Consider the following 21,825-nt stretch of genomic DNA (forward strand, 5'->3'; position numbering starts at 1 on the left):
CAAAACGGCGGGCTTGACCGTTCCTAGCTAGTGGTTGAATCTTGGAAAACTTTTGATGTTTCTCTGATTAAATAGATACTTATGTACCTAGAAATGATTTTTGGAAAAAATAAATAGCAAACTATGAGGCAGCTACAGTTCAAATTTGACCCGCTTCCAGCTGAATCGGCGGGAATTTGTCTTTTTCACCAGAGGTGGATCAAAACTTTTGGCATCCAACCATTTGGTCAATTGTGCATTAAATATGACCTAGTATTTTAGAAAAATTATTTGGTCTAATTTTGCAACAATTATATGGTAGGTCCTTCACAAAAAAACTCATTTTGGGCACTCGAAAAATGGAAATGATTTTTTTTTGCGCAATGAAGAAGAAAACCTTCAAATCAACATTGTTTGTCATCCCAAGATACACACATGTGCACATTATTGGTTAATTTTAATAAACTATAAGAAAGTAATATGTTGAATGTTACTCGAAATAAGAGGGTAAGAAAAAATCCAAATTACGTAGGCTTAATCCTGATTGGTGGAGTCAGTTGTGGCATGGATCGCTGACATGGCGAACATTCGTCCATCCATACATCCATCCATCTGTCCATCCTTCCGTCCATCCATCCCACCACCGTGAACCCCACCCCTCTCTCCTGCGCAAACCCCACCCCTCTCCCCTCTCTCTTGCGCGAACCCTAGCTTCCTCCCTTGCCGCTGCCACCTCCAGCCTCCGATCCCCGTGACCAGCACACAAACGTCCGGCGAGATCCCGGCGGTGCAGCAGCCGCCTCCCCGCCGCGGCTCGGGGGCAGGCAGCAGCAACCCGTCCCGCTGCCCTGGCTGGTAGCAGCCCCTCGCGTCGCCCTCCTCGATCCAGATCCCTCGCCCTATCATGATTCTTGTGGCCTCTTCGACCGCAACGGCGATGTGCGGAAGGTCAACCGCAAGTACTTCGACCGCGACGTCTGCCGCCTCTTCCTCGCCGGCCTCTGCCCCCACGACCTCTTCCAGCTCACGGTACCTCCCATCCGGCTCGTCGCCCCCGCCCCCTCAGTCCCCGTGCCCCTCATCCTCCTCTCGTGGTGGTTCCCGTCGGTGGAGGAGCGATTGGAGTTAGGCCACCTGCAATAGATTTGGTTTCGAATTGACCTTTGCGCCATTGCGTTTGTTAAGGGGAAAATTCATCCATAGAAGAAAAGAATAACCATGGTGTATGCCGTGTGCTCTACTTTGAGATATCTGATGAAGCAATTACTTCCTCTTGTGTTATGCTGCGATCTAATCTCGGCCAATTTTTCTCTTGCCAGAAAATGGATCTCGGACCCTGCCCCAAGGTCCACTCGCTGCAGCTGCGGAAAGAGTATCCTTCTTTTCATTTAAACACCTCTGTCATGTTTTGCTTCGGTAATTTCTTTTCTTGGTTCCCAACCACACAGCACGCCTGTGGTTGTTCATCATTGCCTTCCCGAGCTCCTGGTAGCTATGAGGAGGTAAAAGCAAAGGGGACGGAGAATTTCGACAGGGAGCTCGAGGACATGATAGACAGGCTCATTGTGGAGTGCGAGCGCAAGATCCAGAGGGCGCTCAAACGCCTCACCGACGAGGATGCCAAGCCTGCTATCGCGATATCTGTCTCCGAGGTCACTCAGGTATCCAGACACCCTCTCTGTTACGAAGGCTCATCTGCTTGTGAGAGGCTAATCAATGGCTTCATCTAAATTGCCTGCGTTCCTGTTAATGTTTGCAGTCTGAAGAAGTTGCGCAGCTGTCAACTTCTTGTGTCATCACATTTTGCTCAGAGTTATTTGTTCATGTCTTCTGCTGCTGTCTCTGTAGGGTCATGAGGGAAGATATACCATATATATTCACGCCTCAAGGGAAGCTGCAACCTGCAGAATGCAAGAAAGGGCTGTTGTGTGTTGCGTCCTCGCCATGTCTGGACATCAAGGTTGGGCAGACCTACCAGATGTCCTGCTTCATTCGATTGTTGCTCTGCTGGGCTCCTTCTCTGACCTTCTTGCCTTCGCGGTCTGTATGTTCTTGTCATTGTCCTGTGTGAGCTGCCAACAGCTCATCCATCTCACCAACCTGACATGGTCTGCTTCTTCCAGGATGAGCACCTGATCAGCGCCGACATGTGTGCCCGCAAGGTCGTGGGGTGCGAGGTCTATGAGCTGGTTGAGCCGCCGCGCGAAGACATCACTTCCCTCTTCGTTCACGCTTGGCCGCTGCCACCGGCTCTCTGCTCAGGTAACTCACTGTACATTTCTACTGCATGACCCTCTGATTATTTGCCACTAGCTTGTTAGTGATTGTAAATGGTGAGGTTCTATGGCATTGTGAAAGCGCTAGCATTTCAGTTGTTGCTGCAAATGTTGATATTCTCAGAGGCTAGCTTGTGTTTATTGATGCTCCAGGTAGTGGTTATGTTTGAGAAGTGTAAGGGGCTAAAAATGAGCTTTTAGAGTAAATTAGTCCTCTTTGAATCTGTTCATGGTCATATCCGTGTGAGATTTATATATAACTTACTATTTAGTATTTAATAACCAAACAAGATGTAATCCACATTATGTGTTCCACTAAAAATTGACTTTAGTTGTGTAATCCACATTATGTATTCCTATCTACTTTAGTTGTGTCTTGCTTGGTGGGAATTGATCCAGTTAAGTGGCTGACTGGGAATATTATGCTGTCAACTTCGTGTCTTAGTGCGTCTGAGAATGTTGTTTCTTTCTTTCTTCCTTTTGTTGCAAACCTGAAAAGAAAGTGCAATGTGAACCTGGAAGGTGCATGTACTGCTGCTACTTTCGTGTGCCAACTGCTATACTAGTTGGTTTGTGATGATCCAAACAAGTCTGACAGCAGTAGTACTATTGGCAGTTGTTGTTTAATTTCATTGCTGCCGTGGTATTTATTCTTTCAGCATGTCATGTATATGCTTGGTTCCCTGATGGGTGCACTTTCTAACACGCGCAGGTGCAAGACAGAGACACGCCACCATGCAATGATTCTTCTTCCACTCGCAGGCCTCCCACTCCAGTAACTCTTTTTTTGCTCCAGCATAGCATAGCTGGTAAGCAACCGCTCCTCTCTTTTTCTGCTCCAGCCATGGTGATTTCTGTCTAGTGCTTATGATGCTTTGGACTTGTAGTTTAGTGATGCCAAGTGTTGCATCGATAATATTTCATCAAAACCACCCAATTGGTTGATCAATCAAAGAGAGCCTGCTGCTAACAGACATGTTTTCTTTCCTAATAAAGATTGGATTGTTGTCCTGGCTCTGAAACATGCAACTTTTTTACCCGTCTATAAGTCTTGATCAAATCCAGCTTGTATCTACTTGTAGATGTAGACTGTTCTATATTTTTTGTCGATTAAAAACCTGCTTGCGTGTATCCATTTTTTGTCCTTTACAACCTGATCGATGTACAACCTGTTTGCTTGAAAGTAATTTTAGTTGATTCTTTGTTGGAGCGCTAAGACTATGCGTGGAACATTAGTTTTTATTATCTCAAACTACCGCCATGTGATTATGCAGGTGCCTAGTTTGTTTTTATTATATAAAACTACCTTCCTGGAACATTAGTTTGTCACCTTGTTTCTACTGAGTGAACATTAGATTTTATATGCTTCTGATTCGTGATCCTTCTAATGCTAGGTGATTTGTTTCTTGGAATTTGGAAGAGGAAGACGATGAAGCGTGGTGGTTATCTATCAATATGCCTTGTGTTCTGGTTGTACTTCATAGCTAGTTTCATTGTATTTTGTACTGGTCTGGTTGTATGAACAGGATGTAAAGATTGTAATAGGCTACATTTATTGGTCTGGTTGTATTTTGTACTGGTCTGGTTGTACTGCTCTGGTTGTACTGGTCTGGTCATTTCAAGTATATAGTTCTGTTTCATTTAAAATATTTGTCATGAAACAGTTCTGTTTCTTTTTACTGTGAAAATGTGAGAAATAGAAAGTTGATGAGTTGGACACTTGGACTTACTTATTGGTAGAGGCCAAGGCCCAAAACGTGAATAGCATGCAAAAAGGCCGAGGCCCAAAAAAGAAGTCAACTTTTAAAAGGCCGAGGCCCAAAAAGAAATGGACCGTAAAGTTCCGTCTTAGAAACCAAAAAGGCCGAATTGCTAGGCTTGGCCCATGTAGCTAGCGTAAATTGACAGGGAAAAACATATATAAAAAGGCTGAATTAATGGGCTAGGCCCATGTAGAAAACCGAATTGGATCGGGCTGAATCTTGTGCCACATCAGCTTGCCACGCTGGATGCCTACGTGGCCTGGGGAGGTTGCTAGTGACCAAAACGCCACAGTAGGAATATTTTGGTCATAAACGTCCACGACCTTCTCACAGAGAAGGTCGCTATAGTCAGTTGACGACCCTCAGCTTTTGACCTTTTGTTTTGTCAAAAAAAGGTCGCAAATGAAAAACAATGACCTTTCAGTGACCAATAGTCAAGGTCACAAGTTGACATATTTCTTGTAGTGTGGTGATGGAGGATGGTTGAAGATGATGACGGCGATGAATCCCCCTCTCCGGAGGCCCGAACGGACTCCAGATCAGCCTCCTGAGAGAGATTAGGGCTTGGCGGCGGCTCCGTGTCGTAAACGCGATGAAACTTTCTCTCTGATTTTTTCTCCGCGAGACAGAATATATGGAGTTGGAGTTGACGTCGGTGGAGGTCCAGGGGGCCCACGAGATAGGGGGCGCGCCCAGGGGGGGCGCCCCCCTGTCTCGTGGACAGGCCCTGGCCCCCCTGATGTATTTCTTTAGCCCAGAAATTCTTATTAATTCCAAAAAGTGCCTCCGTGGATTTTCAGGACATTCCGAGAACTTTTCTTTTCTACACATAAAGCAATATCATGGCAGTTCTGCTGAAAACAGCGTCAGTCCAGGTTAGTTTCATTCAAATCATACAAGTTAGAGTCCAAAACAAGGGCAAAAGTGTTTGGAAAAGTAGATACGTTGGGGACGTATCAACTCACCCAAGCTTAAACCTTTGTTTGTCCTCAAGCAATTCAGTTGATAAACTGAAAGTGATAAAGAAAAACTTTTACAAACTCTGTTTGCTCTTGTTGTTGTAAACATGAAAAGCCAGCATTCAAGTTTCAGCAAATATTATGAACTAACCATACTCACAATAACACTTAGGTCTCACAATCACTCATATCAATAACATAATCAGCTAGCAAGCCATAATAATAAAACTCGGATGACAACACTTTCTCAAAACAATCATAACATGATATAACAAAATGGTATCTCGCTAGCCCTTTGTGAGACCGCAAAACATAAATGCAGAGCACCTTTAAAGATCAAGGACTGACTAAACATTGTAATTCATGGTAAAGTAGATCCAGTCAAGTCATACCCAATATAAACCAGAAATAATGAATGTAAATGACAGTGTGCTCTCCAGCGGGTGCTTTTAATAAGAAGGGTGATGACTCAACATAAAAGTAAATAGATAGGCCCTTCGCAGAGGGAAACAGGGATTTGTAGAGGTGCCAGAGCTCGATTTTAAAATAGAGATTGAATAACATTTTGAGCGGCATACTTTCACTGCCAACGCAACAACTATGAGATGATTGTATCTTCCATACTACATGCATTATAGGTAGTTCCCAAACAGAATGGCAAAGGTTTATCCTCCCGCAACCACCAACAAGCATCAATCCATAGCTTGCTCGAAACAACGAGTGCTTCTAACTAACAACAGCCCTGTGGGAGTTTTGTTTAATTAATTTGATTTGCTTTGATCTTTTTGGAGCATGGGACTGGGCATCCCGATTACCGGCCCTTTCCCGTGAATAAGGAGCGGAGTCCACTCCTCTTGAGAATAACCCACCTAGCATGGAAGATATAGGCAGCCCTAGTAGTAACATGAGCTGCTCGAGCATACAAAACAAAATTTCATTTGAAGGTTTGGAGTTTGGCACATACAAATTTACTTGGAACGGTAGGTAGATACCGCATATAGGAAGGTATAGTGGACTCATATGGAACAACTTTGGGGTTTAAGGAGTTTGGATGCACAAGCAGTATTCCCGCTTAGTACAGGTGAAGGCTAGCAAAAGACTGGGAAGCGACCTACTAGGAGAGCGATAACAGTCATAAACATGCATTAAAATTAATTCACACCGAATACAAGCATGAGTAGGATATAATCCACCATGGACATAAATATCGTGAAGGCTATGTTGATTTGTTTCAACGACATGCGTGAACATGTGCCAAGTCGAGTCACTCAATTCATTCAAAGGAGGATACCATCCCATCATATCACATCATAATCATTCTAATAACATGTGGGCACACAAGGTAAACCATTATGACTCATAGCTAATCAAGCATGGCACAAGCAACTATAATCTCTAAATGTCATTGCAAATATGTTTACTTCATAATAGCTGACTCAGAAACGATGAACTCATCATATTTACAAAAACAAGAGTGGTCGAGTTCATACCAGCTTTTCTCATCCCAATAAGTCCATCATATATCGTCATTATTGCCTTTCACTTGCACTACCGAATGATGTGTATAATAATAAGAGTGCACATGCATTAGACTAAGCTGGAATCTGCAAGCATTCAACTCAAGAGAGAAGACAAGTAATATGGGCTCTAAGTTAAATAAACAATCATGCATAGCAGAGCCACTAAACATTTTCAATATGGTCTTCTCGACCCCCAAAGGAAAGAAAAGAAAATAAAACTATTTACACGAGAAAGCTCCCAACAAGTAAGAAGAAGAACTAGAAATCTTTTTGGGTTTTCATTTTAATTTCTACTACAAGCATGGAAATTAAACTAACTAATTTTTTTGGTTTTTTTCTCAAGGTTTATCAAACACACAAGAAGAAAACTAGAAAAAGAAATTTAAACTAGCATGGATAATACAATGAAAGAGTATGAGCACCAACGACTAGTGTGTGAACATGAAAGTAAAGTCGGTGAGAAATACGTACTCCCCCAAGCTTAGGCTTTTGGCCTAAGTTGGTCTAGTACCAAGGACCGCCGCTACTCTCCCCGGTGTAATGGGAGGTGTAATCAGGATACCACTGGCTGGTCATGTCCGGATCCGACTGGACAGATGATGCACGATAAGGGTCCAGTTCAGGTTCCGGCTCAGGTTCAGGCTCTGGAGTGAAAGCTTGGGCTCGATGATTGTTCACTGCTTCCGGTGTGACAAGAAAATTTTCTACAAGCAAATCAAACAACAGAGGTGCAGGTAAAATAATAATCTCAATGTGTTTCTTATTGAATCTAAGTTTATACAAAAGCATCCTATCTTCGTTGTCAACAATAAACTTGTGTGCTACCATGCTCTTGTAATCTAAAATGTGAGGAGGAAATATTGTCTCCTCTTTCTCAAGATGCCTAATGGGTATCTGAAAATGTCTAGCAAGACGTGCAGCATAGATACCTCCAAATATGGGGCCTTTTGTACGATTCAGGGCTAGCCGTTTAGCAACGACGACACCCATACTAAAAGTATTGTCTCCAAGCAAGGCATGTTGAAGAATGATAATATCAGGAACGCTCAAGTTTCCACTATTTCCACGACCAATCAAGCATCTACTAGCAAATATGACAAAATAGCATAAAACAGGAAAGTGTATGCTAGAGACTTTTGCCTCGGAGCCCTTCTTTGGCTCCTCTACAGCGATAGTATTAGCAAAGCCATCCACATCTTTACGATGGGGTTCCTCTAATTCTCCCTCATAAGGTATCCTACACACCGCGCAAAAATCACGTAAAGACATTTCTCTAAACTCATCATATAAATGAAATGATACTGCAGGCGGTGACTTCTTAGGATAATAATAAAAGTTTTGCACGAAAGTATTGGTGAGTAAGAGATACTGATCGATCCGGTCGTTGATGAAACCGGTGAGGCCTGCAGTCTCGATCAAAGAATAAAAATCTTCATGAATTCCAGCTTCTTTCAAGAAATCCTCACATGGCCATTCACACGACCGTACTTCCCCTAAGCGAGGAAGATTATACTTGGCTTTTTCCTTCTCTTTGGCTTGTTTTTCCTGAGAGCTTTGGCTAGAAGAGCCTCTCAAAAGTTTCCTTAACATTTTCTGAAAATTTCTGAAATTTTAGTAACTTCAAAATAAAAGTGAATAAAACTAAACAAGATTGATAGCAACTACTACTACAAGTGTCTAGAGCCTATATCATGCATTAGAATTGCTTCAGACCTCAGAAATTTGACATGCAAGCTCAAAAACATGGTCACCTATGCAGCAAAAATTTGCAATGAATAAAGAACTAGAACAAAAACTAATTGGACCAATGGAGGAGTCACATACCAAGCAACAATCTCCCAAAGCAGTTTTGTGAATGGAGCTTTGAGCTAGGAGATCGAAAATCGCAGTAGAACGAGCTAGAACTCGTGCTTGAGCTGGATGGGGATTTTTTTGGGTAGAAGATGAAGTGTGTGGGTGCTGGCATAAGTGGAGGGGGCCACCAGGGGCCCACGAGATAGGGGGGCGCACCCTATAGGGGGGCGCCCTCCACTCTCGTGGCCTGGTGCTTGCCCCTCCTGCAGTGTTTTCAGTGCCTAAAATCCTTAAATATTCCAGAAAAAATCATACTAAATTTGCAGGGCATTTCGAGCACTTTTATTTTTAGACTATTTTTTAATGCACGGATGAATCAGAAAATAGACGGATAATACTATTTTTGCTTTATTTAATCTAAATAACAAAAAGTAAAAAATGGGTACAGAAGGTTGTGCGTTCTAGTTTCATCCATCTCATGATCATCAGAATGAATCCACTAACAAGGTTGATCAAGTCTTGTTAACAAACTCATTCCGAATAACACGGAACCGGAGAAATTTCGAATAACACTAAGTTACCTCAACGGGGATATGAAAATCCCCAACAATAAGAATATCATACTTTTTCTTGACAGTAGGGAGAGGAAATTCAAAACCTCCAATAATAATAGTTGGAGCTTTTCCAATAGAATTGATGCTATGAACTTGAGATTGTTTCCTCGGAAAATGTACCGTATGCTCATTACTATTAACATGAAAAGTGACATTGCCTTTGTTGCAATCAATAATAGCCCCTGCAGTATTAAGAAAAGGTCTACTAAGGATAATAAGCATACTATCGTCCTCAGGAATATCAAGAATAACAAAGCCCGTTAAGATAGTGACATTTGCAACCACAACAGGCACATCCTCACAAATACCGACATGTATAGTAGTTGATTTATCAGCCATTTGCAAAGATATTTCAGTAGGTGTCAACTTATTTAATTCAAGTCTATGATATAAAGAGAGAGGCATAACACTAACACCGGCTCCAAGATCACATAAAGCAGTTCTAACATAATTTCTTTTAATGGAGCATGGTATAGTTGGTACACCCGGATCTCCAAGTTTCTTTGGTATTCCACCCTTCAAAGTGTAATTAGCAAGCATGGTGGAAATTTCAGCTTCCGGTATCTTTCTTTTATTTGTGATGATATCCTTCATATACTTAGCATAAGGATTTACTTTGAGCATATCAGTTAAGCGCATACGTAAGAAAATAGGTCTAATCATTTCAGCAAAGCGCTCAAAATCCTCATCATCCTTTGACTTGGATGGTTTAGGAGGAAAGGGCATGGGTTTCTGAACCCATGGTTCTCTTTCTCTACCGTGCTTCCTAGCAACAAAATCTCTCTTATCATAATGTTGATTCTTTGATTGTGGGTTATCAAGATCAACAACAGGTTCAATCTCTACATCATTGTTTTTGCTAGGTTGAGCATCAACATGAAGATTATCATTAACATTATTACTAGGTTCATGTTCATCACCTGATTGAGTTTCAGCATCAGAAATAGAGATATCATTGGGATTCTCAGGTGTGTCTACAGTAGGTTCACTAGAAGCATGCAAAGTCCTATCATTTTTCTTCTTCTTCTTTTTAGAAGAACTAGGTGCGTCTAAATTATTTCTCTGAGAATCTTGCTCGACTCTCTTAGGGTGCCCTTCAAGATACAAAGATTCCTGAGTCATTCTACCAGTTCTAGTAGCCACTCTAACAGCAAACTCATTTTTATTATTTAATTCATCAAGCAAATCATTTTGAGCTTTAAGTACTTGCTCAGCTTGAGTAGCAACCATAGAAGCAAATTTGCTAACAAGGTGAATTTCATCTTTAACTCTAGCCAGATTATCACTTACACGTCCTATCTCGAAAGCACTATTCTTTAACTCTCTACCAACATAAGCATTAAAACTTTCTTGTCTAGCCATAAAGTCATCAAATTCATCTAAGCATGGGCTATGAAATTTAGTAGAGGGGATTTCAACTTGATCATATCTATAGAGAGAATTTACCTTTACTACCTATGTCGGGTTATCAAGACAATATGGTTCTTCAACAGGCGGTATATTAAGACCATGTATTTCTTCAATAGGAGGTAAATTCTTAACATATTCAGCTTTAATACCTTTTTCTTTCATAGATTTCTTTGCCTCTTGCATATCTTCAGGATTGAGAAATAAAACACCTCTCTTCTTCGGAGTGGGTTTAGGAATAGGCTCAGGAGTTGGCTCAATTGGTTCTGGAATTGGCTCAGGAAGAGTCCAATTATTTTCATTAGTCAACATATTATTCAATAATATTTCAGCTTCATCGACTGTTCTTTCCCTGAAAACACAACCAGCACAACTAATCAAGTAGTCCTTGGAAGCATCGGTTAGTCCATTATAAAAGATATCAAGTATTTCGTTTTTCTTAAGAGGATGATCAGGCAAAGCATTAAGTAATCGGAGAAGCCTCCCCCAAGCTTGTGGGAGACTCTCATCTTTGATTTGCACAAAATTATATATTTCCCGCAAGGCAGCTTGTTTCTTATGAGTGGGGAAATATTTAGCAAAGAAGTAATAAATCATATCCTGGGGACTACGCACACAACCAGGAGCAAGAGAATTATACCAAGTCTTAGCATCACCCTTTAACAAGAACGGAAATATCTTAAGGATATAAAAATAGCGAGATCTTTCATCATGAGTAAACAGGGTAGCTATATCATTCAACTTGGTAAGATGTGCCACAACAGTTTCAGATTCAAGGCCATAAAAAGGATCAGATTCAACTAAAGTAATAATCTCAGGATCAACAGAGAATTCATAATCCTTATCAGTAACACAGATAGGTGAAGTAGAAAAAGCAGGGTCACGTTTCATTCTAGCATTAAGAGACTGCTGCTTCCATTTAGCTAATAATTTCTTAAGATCATATCTATCATTGCAAGCAAAGATTTCCCTAGCAACTTCTTCATTCATAACATAACCCTTAGGAACAACAGGAAATACATAATCATTGGGAGAACTTTCATCATCACTATCATCAATAATAGCATCTTCAATATTTTCATTCCCCCTAACTCTAGCAAGTTGTTCATCAAGAAATTCACCTAATGGCAAAGTAGTATCATGCACAGAAGTAGTTTCATCATGCATAGTAGAAGTAGCATCATAAATAACATGCGACATATCAGAATTCATAGCAGTAGCAGGTTTAGGTGTCGCAAGCTTACTCATAACAGAAGGGGAATCTAGTGCAGAGCTAGATGGCAGTTCCTTACCTCCCCTCATAGTTGAGGGCAAAATCTTGGTTTTAGCATCTTTCAAGTTCTTCATAGTAATCAACAGATATAAATCCCAAGTGACTCAGAGAATAGAGCTATGCTCCCTGGCAACGGCGCCAGAAATTAGTCTTGATAACCCACAAGTGGAGGGGATCGCAACTGCTTTCGAGGGTAAAGTATTCAACCCAAATTTATTGATTTGACACAAGGGGAGCCAAAGAATATTCTTGAGTATGATAATAAAGGTAACGGTAGCAAAAGTAAAGATAAATGTTTTTGGGTTTTTGTAGTAGTTGTAACAGTAGCAACGGAAAAGTAAATAAGCGAAGAACAGTATGTGAAAAGCTCGTAGGCAATGGATCAGTGATGGATAATTATGCCGGATGCGATTCCTCATGTAATAGCTATAACATAGGGTGACACAGAACTAGCTCCAGTTCATGAATGTAACGTAGGCATGTATTCCGTAAATAGTCATACGTGCTTATGGAAAAGAACTTGCATGACATCTTTTGTCCTACCCTCCCGTGGCAGCGGGTAGTGGAAACTAAGGGATATTAAGGCCTCCTTTTAATAGAGAACCGGACCAAAGCATTAACACATAGTGAATACATGAACTCCTCAAACTACGGTCATCACCGAGAAGTATCCCAATTATTGTCACTTCGGGGTTGTCGGATCATAACACATAATAGGTGACTATAGACTTGCAAGATAGGATCAAGAACACACATATATTCATGAAAACATAATAGGTTCAGATATGAAATCATGGCACTCGGGCCCTAGTGACAAGCATTATAACATAGCAACGTCATAGCAACATCAATCTCAGAACATAGTGGATACTAGGGATCAAACCCTAACAAAACTAACTTGATTACATGGTAAATCGCATCCAACCCATCATCGTCCAACAAGCCTACGATGGAATTACTCACGCACGGCGGTGAGCATCATGAAATTGGTGATGGAGGATGGTTGATGATGATGACAGCGACAAATCCCCCTCTCCGGAGCCCCGAACGGACTCCAGATCAGCCCTCCCGAGAGAGATTAGGGCTTGGCGGCGGCTCCGTGTCGTAAACGCGATGAAACTTCTCTCTGATTTTTTCTCCATGAGACGGAATATATGGAGTTGGAGTTGATGTCGATGGAGGTCCAGGGGGCCCACGAGATAGGGGGCGCGCCTAGGGGGGGGGCCTGTCTCGTGGACAGGCCCTGGGCCCCCTGATGTACTTCTTTTGCCCAGAAATTCTTATTAATTCCAAAAAGTGCCTCCGTGGATTTTCAGGACATTCCGAGAACTTTTCTTTTCTACACATAAAACAACATCATGGCAGTTATGCTGAAAACAGCGTCAGTCCGGGTTAGTTTCATTCAAATCATACAAGTTAGAGTCCAAAACAAGGGCAAAAGTGTTTGGAAAAGTAGATACGTTGGAGACGTATCAGGGTCCCAGAGCGATTTCCACGATTCATGATCCCCATGGTGCATTTACATGTCCGTCGTCAACACTCACAGTATTGGCCAATTATGACCCGTTTCATTTACTATTACCCACCGTTTGGGGTCCCGAAGCGATTTCCATAGTTGTTGAACCCCAAAGTACGCTTACGTGTCGGTTATCAACACTCATAGTTTTGGCCGATTCTGGCCTGTTTCCTGGACTATTACTCACTGTTTTGGGGTCCCGGAGCGATTTCCATGATTAATGAACCCCGGGGTGCGCTTATGTGTCGGTCATCAACACTCATAGTTTTGGCCAACTCTGGCCCGTTTCGTGGAATATTACTCAATGTTTTGGGGTCTCGGAGTGATTTCCATGATTAACGAACCCCGGGCCGTGTTTACATGTTGGTCAACAACATTCATATTTTTGGCCGATTCTGACCTATTTCGTGGACTATTACTCGCTGCTTTGGGGTCCCGGAGTGATTTCCAAGATTAACGAGCCACGGGGTGCGTTTATCTGTCGGTCATCAACACTCACAGTTTTGGCCGATTCTGGTCCATTTCGTGGACTATTACTCACCGTTCTGGGGTCCCAAAGCGTTTTCGATGGTTGTAGAACCCCAAGGTACGCTTACGTGTTGGTCATCAACACGCACAGTTTGGCCGATTCTGGCCCGTTTCGTGGACTATTACTCACTGTTTTGGGGTCCCGGAGTGATTTCGATCGTTAACGAACCCCGCGTGTGTTTACGTGTCGGTCATCAACACTCACTGTTTTGGGCAGTTCTGGCCCGTTTTGTGAACTATTACTCACTGTTGTGGGGTCCCGGAGTGATTTCCACCATTAACGAACCCCGGGGTGCGTTTACGTGTCGGTCATCAACACTCGCGGGTGATGTCGATTCTGACCTGTTTCGTGGACTATTACTCACTGTTTTGTGGTTCCACAACTATTTCCATGATTGTCGAACCCCAAGGTGTGCGTACATGTTGGTCGTCAAGAGTCGCAGTTTGGGCCGATTCTGCCATTTCTTGGACTACTACTCACTGTTTTGGGGTCCCGAAGCGATTTCCAAGTTGTTGAACCCCAAGGTGCGCTTACATGGCAGTCATCAACACTCACAGTTTTGGCCAATTTTGGCCCGTTTATTGAACTATTACTCACTGTTTTGGGGTTCCGGAGTGATTTCCACGATTGAAGAACCTCGTGGTGCGTTTACGTGTCGATCATCAACACTCGCGGTTTTTGTCGATTCTGGCCCGTATCATGGGCTATTACTCACCGTTTGGGGGTCCTGAAGCGTTTTCCATGGCTGTCGAACCCCAAGTGCGCTTACGTGTCACTCATCAACACTCACAGTTTTGGCCGATTCTGGCCCGTTTATTGGACTATTACTCACTGTTTTGGGCTCCCGGAGTGATTTCCACGATTGACGAACCTCGTGGTGCGCTTACGTGTCGATCATCAAAACTCGTGGTTTTTGTCGATTCTGGCCCGTTTCATGGACAATTACTCACCGTTTGGGGTTCCCGAAGCATTTTCCATGGTTGTCGAACCCCAATGTGCGCTTACATGTCGATCAGCAACACTCACAGTTTTGGCTGATTCTGACCCATTTCATGGACTATTACTCATTCTTTTGGGGTCCCGGAGTGATTTCGAGGATTAACGAACCTCGGGGTGCGTTTACGTGTCGGTCATCGCCACTCACTGTTTTGGCCGATTCTAGCCCGTTACGTGGACTATAAGTCACTGTTGTGGGGTCCCGAAGTGATTTCCACCATTAACGAACCCCGGGGTGCGTTTACGTGCCGGTCATCAACACTCGCGGATGATGTCGACTCTTGACCGTTTCGTGGACTATTACTCACCATTTTTGGGTCCCAAAGCGATTACCATGGTTATCGAACTGCAAGGTGTGCTGACGTGTCGGTCATCAACACTCACAGTTTTGGCCGATTCTGGCCCGTTTCGTGGACTATTAGTCACTGTTTTCGGGTCCCAGAGTGATTTCCATGATTAACGAACCTTGGTGTGCGTTTACTTGTCGGTCATCAACACTCATAGTTTTGGCCGATTCTGACCCGTTTCTTGGACTATTACTCACTGTTCTGTGGTCCCAAAGCAATTTCCAGGTTGTCGAACCCCAAGGTGTGCTTACGTGTTGGTCATCAAGACTCGCTGTTTGGGACGATTTTGGCCCGTTTTTTGGAATTTTACTCAGTTTTTGGGTCTCGAAGTGTTTTCCGCGATTGACGAACCCCGAGGTGCGTCGTGTCGGTCATCAACACTCACAATTTTGGCCGATTATGATCGGGTTCATGCACTATTACTCACCATTTTGGGGTCTCGGAGTGGTTTCTACGATTGACGATTACGGGGTGCGTTTTCGTGTCCGTCGTCAACACTCACAGTATTGGCCAATTCTGACCCGTTTCATGGACTATTACTCACCGTTTTGGTGTCCCGAAGCGATTTCCATAGTTGTTGAACCCCAAGATGCGCTTACATGTCGGTCATCAACACTCGCAGTTGGGCCGATTCTGGCCCGTTTCATGAACTATGACTCACTGTTTTGGGGTCTCGGAGTGATTTCCATGATTGACGAACCCCGGGGTGCCCTTACGTGTCGATCATCAACTCTCGCGGTTTTTGTCGATTCTGACCCGTTTCGTGGACTATTACTCACGTTTTTCTGGTCCCACGGCGATTTCCATGATTGTCGAACCCCAAGATGTGCTTACGTGTTGGTCGTCAAGACGCGTAGTTTGGGCCGATTCTGGCCCATTTCTTGGACTACTACTCACCGTTTTGGGGGTCCCGAAGAGATTTCCATAGTTGTTGAACACCAAGGTGCGCTTACATGACAGTCATCAACACTCACAGTTTTGATCGATTTTGGCCCGTTTATTGGACTATTACTCACTATTTTGGGGTCCCAGAGTGATATCCATGATTGAAGAACCTCGTGGTGCGCTTACGTGTCGATCATCAACACTCGCGGTTTTTGTCGATTCTGGCCCGTTTCGTGGACTATTACTCACCGTTTGGGGGGTCCCGAAGCGTTTTCCATGGTTGTCGAACCCCAAGGTGTGCTTATGTGTTGGTCATCAACACTCATAGTTTTGGCGGATTCTGGCCCGTTTATTGGACTATTACTCACTGTTTTGGTCTCCGGGAGTGATTTCCACGATTGACGAACCTCGTAGTGCCCTTACGTGTCGATCATCAACACTCATAATTTTTGCCGATTCTGGCCTGTTTCGTGGACTATTACTCACCGTTTGGGGGTCCCGAAGCATTTTCCATGGTTGTCGAACCCCAAGGCGTCCTTATGTGTCGGTCATCAACACCCGCAGTTTTGGCTGATTCTGGCCTGTTTCGTGGAGTATTACTCACTGTTTTGGGGTCCCAGAGTGATTTCGATGATTAATGAACCCCGGGGTGCGTTTACATGTCGGTCATCAACACTCACTGTTTTGGCCGATTCTGGCCCGCTACGTGGGCTATTACTCACTCTTGTGGGGTCACGAAGTCATTTCCACCATTAACGAACCCCGGGGTGTGTTTACGTGTCGGTCATCAACACTCCCGGGTGATGTCGACTCTTGACCGTTTCGTGGACTATTACTCACCATTTTTGGCTCCCAAAGCGATTACCATGGTTGTCCAACCGCAAGGTACGCTAACGTGTTGGTCATCAACACTTACTGTTTTGGCCGATTCTGGCCCGTTTCGTGGACTATTACTCACTGTTTTCGGGTCCTAGAGTGATTTCGATGATTAACGAACACCGGGGTGCGTTTATGTGTCGGTCATCAACACTCACTGTCTTGGCTGATTCTGGCCCGTTACATGGGCTATTACTCACTGTTGTTGGGTCCCGAAGAGATTTCCACCATTAACGAACCCCGAGGGTGCGTTTACGTGTCGGTCATCAACACTCGCGGGTGATCTCGACTCTTGACTGTTTCATGGACTAGTACTCACCGATTTTAGGTCCCAAAGCGATTACCATGGTTGTCGAACCACAAGGTGCGCTGACGTGTTGGTCATCAATGCTCACAGTTTTGGCCGATTCTGGCCCGTTTCCTGGACTATTACTCAGTGTTTTCGTGTCCCGGAGTGATTTCCATGATTAACGAACCCCGACGTGCGTTTACGTGTCGGTCATCAACACTCACTATTTTGGCCGATTCTTGCCCATTTCGTGGACTATTAATCACGATTTTGGGGCCCCGGCGTGATTTCCAGGAATAACGAATCTCGGGGTGCATTTACGTGTCGGTCATCAACATTCGCAGTATTGGCGAATTCTGACCTGTTTCACGGACTATTACTCACTGTTTTGGTGTCCCGAAGCGATTTCCATAGTTGTTGAAACCCAAGGTGCGCTTACATGTCGGTCATCAACATTCGCAGTTTGGGACGATTCTGGCCCGTTTCATGAACTATTACTCACTGTTTTGGGGTCTCAGAGTGATTTCCACGATTAACGAACCCCGGGGTGCGCTTACGTGTCGACCATCAACGCTCGCTATTTTTGTCGATTCTGGCCTGTTTCGTGGACTACTACTCACTGTTTTGTGGTCCCACAACGATTTCCATGATTGGCAAACCCCAAGGTGTGCTTACGTGTTGGTCGCCAAGACTCGCAGTTTGGGCCGATTCTGGCCCATTTCTTGGACTATTACTCACCGTTTTGGGGTCTTGAAGCGATTTCCATAGTTGTTGAACCCCAAGGTGCGCTTACATGACAGTCATCAACACTCACAGTTTTGGCTGATTCTGGCCCGTTTATTGGACTATTACTCATTGTTTTGGGGTCCCGGAGTGATTTCCATGATTGAAGAACCTCGTGGTGCGCTTACGTGCCGATCATCCACACTCGCGGTTTTTGTCGATTCTGGCCCGTTTCATGGACTATTACTCACCGTTTGGGGGGTCCCGAAGCATTTTCCATGGTTGTCGAACCCCAAGGTGCGCTTACGTGTCGGTCATCAACACTCACTGTTTTGGGCTCCCGAAGTGATTTCCACGATTGACGAACCTCGTGGTGCGCTTACGTGTCGATCATCAACACTCGCAGTTTTTGTCGATTCTAGCCCGTTTCGTGTACTATTATTCATCATTTGGGGGTCCCGAAGTGTTTTCCATGGTTCTTGAACCCCAAGGAGTGCTTACGTGTCGGTCATCAACACTTGCAGTTTTGGCCGATTCTGGCCTGTTTCATGGATTATTACTCACTGTTTTGGGGTCCTGGAGTGATTTCGATGATTAATGAACCCCGGGGTGCATTTACGTGTCGGTCATCAACACTCACTGTTTTGGCTGATTTTGATCCGTTAGGTGGACTATTACTCACTGTTGTGGGGTCCCGAAGGGATTCCCACCATTAACGAACCCCGGGGTGCGTTTACGTGTAGGTCATCAACACTCACGGGTGATGTCGACTCTTGACCGTTTCATGGACTATTACTCACCGTTATTGGGTCCCAAAGCGATTAGCATGGTTGTCGAACCGCAAGGTGCGCTGACGTGTTGGTCATCAACACTCACAAATTTGGCCGATTCTGGCCCGTTTCGTGGACTATTACTCACTGTTTTCGGGTCCCTGAGTGATTTTGAAGATTAACGAACACCAGGGTGCGTTTACGTGTCGGTCATAAACACTCACTGTTTTGGCCAATTCTGGCCCGTTACATGGACTATTACTCACTGTTTTGGGGTCCCGGAGTGATTTCCACGATTGACGAACCCCGGGGTGCGCTTACGTGTCGATCATCAACACTCGCGGTTTTTGTCGATTCTGACCCGTTTCGTGGACTATTACTTACCGTTTTTGGGTCCCAAAGCGATTACCATGGTTGTCGAACCGCAAGGCGCGCTCACGTGTTGGTCATCAACACTCATAGTTTTGGCCAATTCTGGCCCGTTTCGTGGACTATTACTCACTATTTTTGGGTCCGTGAGTGATTTTGATGATTAACGTACACCGGGGTGCGTTTACGTGTAGGTCATCAACATTTGCTGTTTTGGCCGATTCTGGCCCGTTACATGGACTATTACTCACTGTTGTGGGGTCCCGAAGTGATTTCCACCATTAATGAACCACGGGGTGCGTTTACGTGTCGGTCATCAACACTCGTGGGTGATGTCGCCTCTTGATCGTTTCGTGGACTATTACTCACTGTTTTTGGGGTCCCAAAGCTATTACCATGGTGGTCGAACCGCAAGGTTCACTGACGTGTTGGTAATCAACACTCGCAGTTTTGGCTGATTCTGACCCGTTTCGTGGACTATTACTCACTGTTTTCGGGTCCCGGAGTGATTTCCATGATTAATGAACCCCGGTGTGCGTTTTCGTGTCCGTCATCAACACTCACTGATTTGGCCGATTCTTGACCGTTTCGTGGACTATTAATCACTATTTTGGGGTCCCAGCGTAATTTCCAGCATTAACGAATCTCGGGGTGCATTTACGTGCTGGTCATCAACACTCACAGTTTTGGCCGATTCTGACCCGTTTCTTGGACTATTACTCACCATTTTGTGGTCCCAAAGCGATTTCCATGGTTGTCGAACCCCAAGGTGTGCTTACGTGTTGGTCGTCAAGACACGCTGTTTGGGCCGATTTTGGCCCTTTTTTTTTTGGAATTTTACTCAGTTTTGGGGTCTTGAAGTGATTTCCACGATTGACGAACCCCGGGGTGCGTTGTGTCAGTCATCAGCACTCACAATTTTGGCCGATGCTGATCGGTTTCGTGCACTATTACTCACCATTTTGGGACCCGGAGTGGTTTCCACGATTGACGATTACGGGGTGCATTTACGTGTCGGTCGTCAACGCTCACAGAATTGGCCAATTCTGACCCGTTTCATGGACTATTACTCACCGTTTTGGTGTACCGAAGCGATTTCCATAGTTGTTGAACCCCAAGGTGCGCTTACATGTCGGTCATCAACACTCGCAGTTTGGGCCGATTCTGGCCCGTTTCATGAACTATTACTCACTGTTTTGGGGTCCCGGAGTGATTTCCACGCCGGACGAACCCCGGGGTGCGCTTACATGTCGATCATCAACACTCGCGATTTTTTTTGATTCTGACCCGTTTCATGGACCATTACTCACTGTTTTGTGGTCCCACAATGATTTCCATGATTGTCGAACCCCAAGGTGTGCTTACGTGTTGATCGTCAAGACTCGCAGTTTGGGCCGATTCTGGCCCATTTCTTGGACTATTACTCACCGTTTTGGGGTCCCGAAGCGATTACCATAGTTGTTGAACCCCAAGGTGCGCTTACTTGACAATCATCAACACTCACAGTTTTGGCCGATTCTGGCCTGCATATTGGACTATTACTGAGTGTTTTGGGGTCCCGGAATGATTTCCACGATTAAAGAACCTCATGGTGCGCTTAAATGTCGATCATCAACACTCGTGGTTTTTCTTGATTCTGGCCCGTTTCGTGGACTATTACCCACCGTTTGGGGGGTCCCGAAGCGTTTTCCATGGTTGTCGAACCCCAAGATGCGCTTACGTGTCGGTCATCAACACTCACAGTTTTGGCTGATTCTGGCCCGTTTTGGTGTCCGAAGCAATTTCCATAGTTGTTGAACCCCAAGATGCACTTACATGTCGGTCATCAACACTCACAGTTTGGGCCGATTCTGGCCCGTTTGATGAACTATTACTCACAGTTTTTGGGGTCCCGGAGTGATTTCCACGATTGACGAACCCTGGGGTGCGCTTATGTGTCGATCATCAACACTTGCGGTTTTTGTCGATTCTGACCCGTTTCATGGACGATTACTCACTCTTTTGTGGTCCCACAGCGATTTCCATGATTGCCGAACCCCAAGGTGTGCTTACGTGTTGGTCGTCAAGACTCGCAGTTTGGGCCGATTTGGCCCATTTCTTGGACTATTACTCACCGTTTTGGGGTCCCAAAGCGATTTCCATAGTTCTTGAACCCCAAGGTGTGCTTACATGGCAGTCATCAACACTCACAGTTTTGGCCGATTCTGGCCCGTTTATTGGACTATTACTCACTGTTTTGGGGTCCCGGAGTGATTTCCACGATTGACGAACCTCATGGTGCAATTACGTGTCGATCATCAACACTCGCGGTTTTTGTCGATTCTGGCCCGTTACGTGGACTATTATTCACCGTAGGGGGTCCCGAAGCGTTTTCCATGGTTGTCGAACCCCAAGGTGCGCTTACGTGTTGGTCATCAACACTCACAATTTTGGCCGATTCTGGCCCGTTTATTGGACTATTACTCACTGTTTGGGGTCCCAGAGTGATTTCCATGATTGACGAACCTCATGGTGCGCTTATGTGTCGATCATCAACACTTGCGGTTTTTGTCGATTCTGTCCCGTTTCGTGGACTATTACTCAACGTTTGGGGGTCCCGAAGCGTTTTCCATGGTTGTCGAACCCCAAGGTGCGCTTATGTGTCGGTCATCAACACTCATAGTTTTGGCCGATTCTTGCCCGTCTATTGGACTATTACTCACTTCTTTAGGGTCCCGGAGTGATTTCCACGATTGACGAACCTGTGTTGCGCTTACGTGTCGATCATCAACCCTCACGGTTTTTGTCGATTCTGGCCCGTTTCGTGGACTATTACTGACAATTTTTTTGGGTCCCAAAGCGATTTCCATGGTTGTCGAACCTCAAGGTGTGCTGATGTGTTGGTCATCAACACTCACAGGTTTGGCCAATTCTGGCCCGTTTTGTGGACTAATACTCACT

At 44.5% G+C, this 21,825-nt stretch overlaps 1 protein-coding gene across 3 annotated transcripts; it reads left to right on the top strand.

Annotated features, from left to right (window-relative positions):
• Window positions 1–640: 640 nt before the first annotated feature.
• Window positions 641–3,896, top strand: LOC119293131. Of its 3 annotated transcripts, XM_037571691.1 has the most exons (7): window positions 641–1,008; window positions 1,299–1,351; window positions 1,472–1,640; window positions 1,828–2,019; window positions 2,103–2,241; window positions 2,968–3,064; window positions 3,650–3,896. In XM_037571691.1, exons 2-6 carry the CDS (start codon window positions 1,302–1,304, stop codon window positions 2,997–2,999), a joined length of 582 nt encoding a protein of 193 aa, XP_037427588.1. In that variant the 5' UTR covers window positions 641–1,008; window positions 1,299–1,301; the 3' UTR covers window positions 3,000–3,064; window positions 3,650–3,896. The 3 variants fall into 3 exon arrangements, with proteins under 3 accessions (XP_037427588.1, XP_037427587.1, XP_037427589.1); XM_037571690.1 differs by having other exon boundaries at window positions 1,299–1,640; XM_037571692.1 differs by lacking the exons at window positions 2,968–3,064; window positions 3,650–3,896 and having other exon boundaries at window positions 1,299–1,640; window positions 1,828–2,023; window positions 2,103–2,201.
• Window positions 3,897–21,825: the final 17,929 nt, after the last annotated feature.

The sequence above is a fragment of the Triticum dicoccoides genome, chromosome 4B, assembly GCF_002162155.2.
Source record: "Triticum dicoccoides isolate Atlit2015 ecotype Zavitan chromosome 4B, WEW_v2.0, whole genome shotgun sequence".
In the NCBI taxonomy this organism is placed as follows: domain Eukaryota; kingdom Viridiplantae; phylum Streptophyta; class Magnoliopsida; order Poales; family Poaceae; genus Triticum; species Triticum dicoccoides.

Bases quoted from the DNA above. Each gene is read 5' to 3' on its own strand.
- LOC119293131 (XM_037571690.1), top strand. From the start codon at position 1,302: ATGGATCTCGGACCCTGCCCCAAGGTCCACTCGCTGCAGCTGCGGAAA. The intron at 1,641-1,827 runs GTATCCAGACAC...CTGTCTCTGTAG, and splicing joins CTGTCTCCGAGGTCACTCAG to GGTCATGAGGGAAGATATAC. The intron at 2,242-2,967 runs GTAACTCACTGT...TAACACGCGCAG, and splicing joins GCCACCGGCTCTCTGCTCAG to GTGCAAGACAGAGACACGCC.